The sequence below is a fragment of the Patella vulgata genome, chromosome 2 (genome assembly GCF_932274485.2).
Source record: "Patella vulgata chromosome 2, xgPatVulg1.2, whole genome shotgun sequence".
Classification (NCBI taxonomy): domain Eukaryota; kingdom Metazoa; phylum Mollusca; class Gastropoda; family Patellidae; genus Patella; species Patella vulgata.
In genome coordinates, this window is record NC_065880.2 from 26,552,379 (window position 1) to 26,561,987 (window position 9,609).

General features: G+C 35.5%; 1 protein-coding gene across 1 annotated transcript in view; it reads left to right on the plus strand.

Moving 5' to 3' along the window:
- Positions 1–5,267, plus strand: part of LOC126810457 (uncharacterized) — an 80,058-nt gene extending 74,791 nt beyond the window's left edge. The window contains exon 10 of the mRNA XM_050535547.2: positions 442–5,267. Coding sequence (XP_050391504.1) covers positions 442–572 — 131 coding nt within the window. The 3' untranslated portion in view covers positions 573–5,267. The remainder of the gene's footprint in view (positions 1–441) is intronic.
- The last annotated feature ends 4,342 nt before the right edge of the window (positions 5,268–9,609 follow it).

Below are 9,609 nucleotides of genomic sequence, written 5' to 3' on the forward strand. Positions count from 1 at the left end.
GCCAATTATTGTTGACGGACCGACGGACAGGGTGACGACATAAAACGCCCACACACTGAAATGTGGACGTATAAAAACCATACAAAAAATAAGTTATTCGTCCACTCGACTTTTTTTCTATTTTAGGGACTAGAGGCAGATAATTAAAGACCGTAGATCAATTAATATTTACCAATTCTAGTCACTAAAATAGAATAGAAAAATAACATAGGCCTAACCCATACGCCATGCAAGGAAATGTTGCCCGGACTGCGGCGCTACGCCCTACTCTGCATCGGACTCCAACAGCCAAGGGATCTTTTACGTGCACACCAACGTGTACACGGAACCAGACGTTTTGACAGAATTTTTTATCAAGCAATCGCGCAGTAATAAACAATGCAGTAATTTACTTCCATAATCTAATTCAAATTACTAAATGTCATTTCTTATTTGTTACAGAAAGATGTTTCTTCGGACCGTGGGGAGAATTTGGTAAATGTATGAATGGCGTTATGACGAAAAATCGACCAGTATTACAAGGAGGAACAATATGTGAAAGAAAAGCCGTCATTACAAAGGGGTGTAACTAAGTTATTTCAAGAGCGGTTTATTATTAGGGGAAGGGTGGGTGGTATATACAATGTAGAAAAAACAGGTTATAGCTATTATGGTGGACATTCCTATCCTGCTTGATCGATCCTGCCAAAACCTGAATTTTAACTGAAAATTTCCGCAATTTTGATTTAACGTTGCATTCGAATAATGTCGTATTGACGAGAATTGCGAGTTTCCAATGGAAACTGACGCGCGTATATGCGTCAATAGTCACAGTTTCATACTCAAAGGTTACTTAGACTCTCGAGTATGCCAATAAAGATATTTTCAAGTTGGAATCTTGTAACTACCGTCTATACGACTTAACAGACAATACGGGGAATCTGCATAATAAAACAGAGATAGAACAGACGATAGACAAACACAGTGAGTTCAAACCGTACAAATACAATTGCCGAACACAATATTGTTTAATATCTAATGAAATTAACCATAGAATTAGCTGAAGTTATGCCACCTTAAAAATTGTTTTGTTAGAAATAGACTGAGTAGGATAGGAATTGAATGTTAGTTCTATGATAGACGGGGAGGTGCGGGGGTGGATGGTCGAATGGTTAGCGCCTGCGTGCTGTATCATAAGGTCTGTCATTGACAAGGAGTAAGGCCGCCTGTCCAACCTTGTGGGTTTTTTCCGGGTCCTCCGGTTTCTCCCACTGCTAAAGACCCCTACGCGCAAGCGAATTATTGAAAATTGAACCATATGTTAGTGCCGAAATGACCTAGTTTGTGTCGTGTGGGCGTTAAAATGATTAGGATAGGAATTTGAATTAAGTCCCCAGTTAGCACTCAATTTTGTCATGTGGTTGTAAATTAAATTAGAATTGTCCAACACGATATTTTTCTTTTTTTTATATACAAAGTTTTGTGATAATGATACAAATATTTTCTGACGATGGAGATACGTCGGATTACCTGGGGAAAAACAGCATAAGGGGAGTAACTCTTGTTCTATAGTAGGGAGCAGACCACCACTGCATTACACATTATCTTTAATTCTTGTCTCTTTGCCGGTCTTTAACTTTTCTGCACATTTGGGTACACAGATAGAGGGAATAATTGGTGGTCTACCTCCATTAGAATTTGGTTTGTTTTATATATGGTGTTCATTTTTTTAATGTTGTTTTTATATAAAAAAATTATTATCGTAGTGCTTAATCAATCGGATTAAGATAAGATGTCATTTGCGTTTCGTTTTATTATTTGAACTTCATCGGAAAAATTAACGAAAGGAAATTGTAAATTAATTTGAAGTGTTTATACAGTGTGTGTCGAGAGAACTATTTTGATTTTAGGAGGGAATAAGGCTAGTCTTGGGCCCAATTATTAGTGTTGGGTATTACCTTAGCCCAATAACTGTTTAATACTGAGGGTCATTTCGACTGGGATTCTCCAGTTTGTGTCAAGCAATGATACAATATAAAACCCAGTCAACATCCCGCGTCCAATGAAATTTTGACTCAAGTCAAAAAGCCTTAATCATATTATGAGTACGAAGTTGGTCAACTGTTGGGTTTTTTTTTTAAAAAATATCAATATTTATTTCACTGTTTAAACTGCGTTCATTCGATTGTGAAAATTTGTTTGATTTGGGGTTATTAAAGTTACATGTATTTTTTATCCTTAAATTTTAGTTAGATTAAAAAGTGCAAAACCGCTTTGATTTAGTTCTGAAAGGGTCTTCGGGTGTTTTATTTTGTTTAACGATGAGACTTGATTCGATAACCTATTCAGCGCCAGACTGACGTATTAGATCAGACCATCCTGTCTTGTGTTCTCATGATTCAAGCACGGCCAAATGGACAATAAGCCCTCTAAATTCTAAACAGGAAGTGTTTATCTCATAAATATCCATTCCACTAAATTTTTATTTTGGAAGATTAACGGAAGTGGTTTTTTTTATCATATTTATCTTACTTTGATTGTCGACTGATGAACTCAATATCAGTTATATATCTCAACATTGGCTCTTTGTGAGACCTAAAACCGATAGCCGCTTCTCAAAACAAATTACAACAATTAAAATTGTATACTATTTTAATTGAATCAAAGAAGGCGTGTAATTTTAGTTCTAATCAACCATAATGTGATAGATGTACTATTTTTCCATATTCATTCAGCTCCCTTTTTAAGGCATATGTACCCCATTTTAAAGATATGTACTCTTTTTTTTTGAAGATATATATGTACCCTTTTTTTTTTGAAAGTATATGTACTCATTTTTTGAAAGTATATGTATTCCCTTTTGAGAATTTTTTACTCCATTTTTAAAGGATATATACCCCTTTTGAAGGATATGTACTTCTTTTTAAGGATATGTACTCCTCTTGCTGAGAATAACAAATTCTTTTTAAGGATATGTGGGCACTTTTAAAGATTGTATACATGTACTCATTTTCAAGGATATGCACGTATTTTTAAAGGATATGTACCTCACTTTAAAGGATATGGACTCCATGTTTGAGAATATGGACTCTTTTTAAAGGATTTGTACTCCATGTTTGAGAATACGTATTTCTTTTTAAGGATACTTACTCCTTTTCAAAAGATATGAACTCATTTTTGAATGATGTGTACTCCTTTTCAAGGATATGTACGTATTTTTAAAGGATATGTACCTCATTTTTAAAGGATATGGACTCCATTTTTGAAAATATGGACTCTTTTTAAAGGATTTATACTCCATTTTTGAGAATACATACTTCTTTTTAAGGATACGTACCCCCTTTTCAAAGGATATGTACTTCTTTTCAAAGGAAAAATGTTATCGTTTTCAAAGGATATGTAGCCCCTTTTAAAGAACATGTACCCCCTTTTGAAGGATATGTACTGCCATTTTTTAAAGGATATGTACTCCCTTTTGTAAAGAATTTATATACTCTTTTTTTTTTATTTGAAACGAGAATTTGTAGCATTATCCATGAAAATACCAATGCAATTCATTTTTCTCCAAAAACGACTACATTATGAAATATTAAAGTAAACGTGTAAATATTATTGTGAAATATATCTATGATGTAATTTACTTCATAGATAATGTTAGTATCAATTAGGTAACTGATATTATTAGTATAGTGTGCATTATATATTTATTACGTCATAGATATTATTGTGGTACGTGATCCTGTGTATTATGTCAGAGATAGTATGAATGGATTGTATTATATATCCATGACGTAATAGATATGTATATATCATACTATTATGTAATTGTATAGCAAAGACGCCAATAGTGTATAATGTGTATTGTATAATTTATGACGTCACATTATTAGTGTATATTAAGTGTAACATAATAACTATTACGCCATAAACTGTATTAGTAAGAAACACGTGCATTTTATACGTTATAGATTGTAGATTATTGTAGATCTGTTACGTCATAGATATAATGATTATATAATATGTATAATATTATACTATTAAGCCATAAATATATTATGATATAAATTCTATACTATAATGTGTATTGTGGATTTATTACGCGATATAGATATTGTAGTATATAATGTGTGTATTACGTCATATATATTATCCTTATAGCTTTATTATATATAAATAGTTGTGTGTTGTTTTACCGTCCTTATATTAACCATTTAACAGACATTTTAATATATTTTCAAGCATGGTTAATGTACAACTCTTTTATACTGACTGACCAAAACAATCGCTCGTTTTAGATTTAATGTTTTAGCGGTACTTCGTCACATAAGACATTTTGAGAACGCTTTTTGACACGGTTATATGCCCTCTTGTGCCGTCAAACGCGAGAATTTGTTGTTGTTTTTTTTTGTTTTTTGGGGGTTTTTTAAAATTATAGTGACAGGCGAATGTAACCAGAACAGGGCGTGCATAGGTTTCAAACTATATAAGGATACAATCTGAAATCGATTGGTAGGAGAATTTCCTAAGTGATAAATTAAAATTAACCCTTTTCAACAGCATTATTTTTCTTTTCATATAACCATGTCTACTGATTTTATTCATATATATATATAGTGATGTCGCTCATTCAGACTAATATAACTAGTATCATACAACGAAAAATAAGTTTCTAGTGCTTCATTCTCAAAAATATTAAAACGCTTTATTTATTGACGATATATTACAAAAAGCCCTTACCTAACTATTCCGGTTTATAAAATGAGCCTTGTAGAGCGAGACGAAATATGAAATGGTAAAATAAAAGTAGGAAGCTTATAGTCGGTATTCCCATATACTGTCTTCACAAAACGCAATTTGCAATCCATGTGACGGAAATGGAATGGAATGGGGTTTATTTAACGCCCTACTTTTCCGCACCAACTACATGGACATCGGTGCTACGGCCTACACGGTTCCTCGGTTTACCTGCACCACAAGGGGGAAACTGTGCCGGAAAATCCTGAAGAACTATCTCGACCAGCACCGGAAGTGAACCCAAGACCTCCTTGTTAGCGAGTCAGCTAAGTCAAAAGGGACTTGATGACCATAATCTGAATCCATATAGATGATTGTCAGGACATTTTGCGATATAAAGTGACTATTCGACATTTTGTTTGATATAGTTCTTGTAAACTTTTATATACAGGGTGTTACACCTCACCTACCATGGATTAAAAGGATTTTGTTTGTATGTGTATAATATGTATCGATGCATCTCAAGTGCAATAAAAATATATATTTGCTTCTTATCTCTATGTTCTGGTTATGACTGTGGGTTGGTAGGGCTAACGGACTATACCAGAACAGAATGTCGGCTAACAACGATGGCCTTCTTCAGCCGAGTTTTGATTGGCCATCGCTGTTTAAGTGTGAGAGAAATGAGGGTTAACATCCAGTCGACACAGATCAGATAATTGCGGAACTAACATATGGTACAAGATTACTTCAATGATTCGCTTGCTCATCGGGATCTTTAGCATTAGGGGGAAACCGGAGAACCCGGAGAAAACCAACGCTAAAGCTTGGGGTCGATTCCACGCCACTTGACCTTGTATAACACACACAAGGCCTACGCCAAAACAAAAAATGTTACTTGATAGATGACTGATCTCCCCAAGTAGACCAGAGTTTGTGAAACGCAAAGGGGGTTTAAGGTCTGACATGCGGCGCAATTAAGGGGCTAACGTTATTCCGATATCTGTCAGAGGATCTTTAACGTGCTGTCAATGGTATACACGGAATCTCAGTTTTTCGTCTCATCCGAAAGAGGAAACAGGGAGAGAGAGAGAGAGAGAAATTGGGTTTAACGTTCAATCGACACAAACCAAGTCATTTCGGGACCAACACATGGTTCAATTTTATTTCAATAATTCGCTTGCGTGTTGGGATCTTTAGCAATGGGAGGAAACCGGACGACCCGGAGAAAACCCACGAGGATGGACGTGCAACCGGGGAATCGAAACCACGCCAGTTGACGCAATGACTGACCGTATGATACAGCACGCACGTGCTAACCATTCGGACGCCCCCCCCCCACGCAAGAGGAAACAAGGCTGGTGGAAAAAATCCCGAAGTACTTACGAAGTACACCGATATAGAAACCGGGACCCTGTTATTGAGCCAGCACCATACCCCCGAGCCATTGTGACTGCCACAGACTGGTTTTGTTTTTTAGTGGACGTAAAGGTGTCGTCATAGTGCGGTCAATTAAGGGTGTAAAGATAGGGTCATCCACCAATACACTAGAAACGTATAAAGTTATTACTGGCTGGTTCCGTAATACCATTTGTCCACTTAAATCCAATTATTTGTATACGCCCACATGGAAATGTATTAAATTTATATGTAATATTTAGTAAAACGAAGAATCCTATTGAATTTCAGCAATTTCCGCTAATTACGTCTAGAGTTACGACCCCATGTTTCACTTTTTTAAACCCCTTTTGAACGCTCTGAAAACATTGTCCGATCTGTATTAAATTTATGTGCATTATTTAGTTTAGTAAAACAAAGAAGTCTATTGCATTTCAGCAATTTCTGTTGCTACAGCTGAACCTTGTGAACGCTCTAACATTCGATCTGTATGATATTACCCGCAAAAAAATAAATATACGACAACCCTTGTCGACTGCTCGAACAATTCAGCTGCCATGGGTGTACTCAATGACGTGGCGTGGGTTGGGTCAACGGCAAGATTGTCCTTGGCAAAAAAAAAATATATATAAAGTTGTGTCGATTATCTATGAATTTAAGACCTTAGGCGGGGGGGGGGGCGGGGGATTACACTATCGGTGGGCCAACATTTTCTGTTACAGACCTAGGAGCTAACCGATTATAATTAGCCTTTGTTGGGGTTGTCTTGGTCGAAATGTCGTACTTTCATGCCACAGCAAACTATAAAGATAATCTGGTCACCTTTAGCCATGGTCACCATTTTTTGTATACCCCATCTGTAAATTTATTCATTAGATGAACATTAGAACAAAACAAATATAAAGTAATGAGTGTCAGTAGAGATAAATGGAATGATAGTTCTGTATATGATATAGTGGGTCAGAGGTGGTAACGGATCTAAGAATCTGTAATAAAAGATAACTAAAATTGGACAAAAAATCCAATAGTTGACCGCCAGACTCCCTCTGTATATCGGGTGACCCAGAAAAATCGAGTACTCTAGTTCAAAATGTGATCTGTAGTAAAAAGGAGAAACTCAAAAGTAAAAGAGGTCATTCTTATCTATAAAAGGTATATTACTTTATAAAAGATATATAACTTTATGCATTTAACCAGAAAAACATCCGCCTTTTCAATTGAAATATTAAACTACTGTCAAAGTTTGGCTTTTGACTGTCGACATTCGTCTTCCGACTTTTTACTAAGATTTAACATCTTACTGAACCACCGCTGATCCCAAAGAAAACAAGACGAGACTAAAAGTTGTCTGTGAATATAAATATTAGCGGCTTCTGAAGTTATTTTCGTAATATGCCAGTTGGTAAAAGAAATTCTATTGGAGTAAGTATGTGTTTGGAAATCGTGAGTAGAAAGTCGGAAGACGAAAGTCAAAAGTTGGCAGCATCGATTCTGTAGATTTATAACGTTGAAAAGTTGGACGTTTTGCAGGATCAAGGCATAATGTTATGAGTTTTCACCACGAATGTATCACTTTTAGATAAGAAATTTATATTTTACTTTTGATCACTCATACTACACACAGAGATCCATCTACTTCATACGGAGGTAACTGTAGACAGGCAGTCAAGTTGATTACTATTTTTTATTATACCGTAGATCACATTTTGAACCTAATGCACGTTATCCAACAGTGGGGCCATTTACATTGCAATGTCATCTGTAATTAACAAAACAGATTTATCCTGTCACCTGATATCTGAGTCACTTGATAAAATGTTAATTATCATGCTGTACTTTTAGTTTGACCTTGAACGACAATTTGTTGTGTACAGAACCAAAATGCTAAATTTAAAATATTGTGTCCGGATTTTAAACATATAAACGTGCAATCTAACGAGAACATTGGTGTACCTGGGTCTTTTCACTATCAGCCGTCAGGTGGAATTATAATGATAATAATAATAATAATAATAATAAAAACTTTATTTAAAGAGGCAACCTATTAAGTTTGCAAAAAATAAATCCTAATCTTTCAACATCTTTATATCAAAAGGCAGATTGTTCCATAAAAGACGTGCGCAGAATAATGAAAAGTACGTTTCATGGGTTCCGTTTTTGAATTTTTGAAGGAAAAGAGATTTACTGGTCTGTGAACGGAGCAAGATATATGTTTTGGAAACAAGATATTTTTCAATCAAATAGGAGTTTAGATAAAGTGGAGTATTAAATGTCAAATTTTTGAATGATAAGACAATTTTATTATAAAGAATCCTCTGTGTAAGGGTAAGCCAACCGAGTTAAGTAAATAAAGAGGTGGACAGAATTTCACTTGGTGCATCAAGAATAATTCTTGCTGCCCCCTTTTGTAATTTTAAAAGAATGTCTAGTCTACTTTTGGTAGCATTCCCCCAAATAATAGAGCAATAATCAAATATTGGTAATATGTAACTATTATAAAACAAAATTCTTGTCTCGTAAGGTAAATGATCTTTTATCTTATTTAGGAGAAATACTTTTGATGCAAGTTTTTTTTAGACATATCTGCTATCTGTGCTTCCCAATTAAGGTCTTGGTCAATTTGAATTCCAAGTAATTTTGCGGTAGTAACCGTCTCAATTTTCTCACCATGGAGTGATAAAGTTAGGTTTTTCTGATTTCTTTTGCGTTTTGATGAAATCAGCATTGATTTTGTTTTCGAAGGATTGATTACCATCCCGTTGTTTTCACATCATTTAGCAACCAAATAGCGATCATTTTGGAGATTATTGGCAATGGATACATTATCTTTGTGTGAACAATGCAGGGTACTGTTATCAGCAAACAAATCTATCGGACTTGATTCAATATTGAGTGGGAGATCATTTATAAAAATAAGGAATAGGAGAGAACCCAGGATCGACCCTTGTGGAACCCCGCATTTGACTGTAGTAGTTGAGGGGGTAATTGATCCTAAACAGACTTTTTGCTTCCGTGAGTCAAGATAATTCAAAGGGAAGTAAGTCTTATCGGGTAAAGTAAGCAAAACGCAAAGGCTCCCCTTCAAGAGACAAGATTAGGAATGGGCCATACTATATACCGGAAAACACCGGAAAACAACCGGAAAACACCATTTTATACTGAATACCGGAAAACACCGGAAAAACACTAAATACCGGAAACATCCTAAATACCGGAAAACAACCTAAATAGGTAAACCGGAGCCTGGTCCTCTGTGTGCGGTTTTGGACCAAGTGAGAGCCGATGAAGGAAAGTCAAGGTTGTTTTTGTTTGTGAAATAGAGGACTCTAGCCGATGAGGCTACTTCCCCCCCCCCCCGAGAACCTCAGGCAACCAATTTGTTTTATGTACTACTATCGTAATAAAACATTACTATGTTAACCACTTCCTGGTGGCTGAAGACTTACATCGAATGCGTATTCGGAAAAAAATGTCCCCGAGAAAATGTTTTTTCAGACA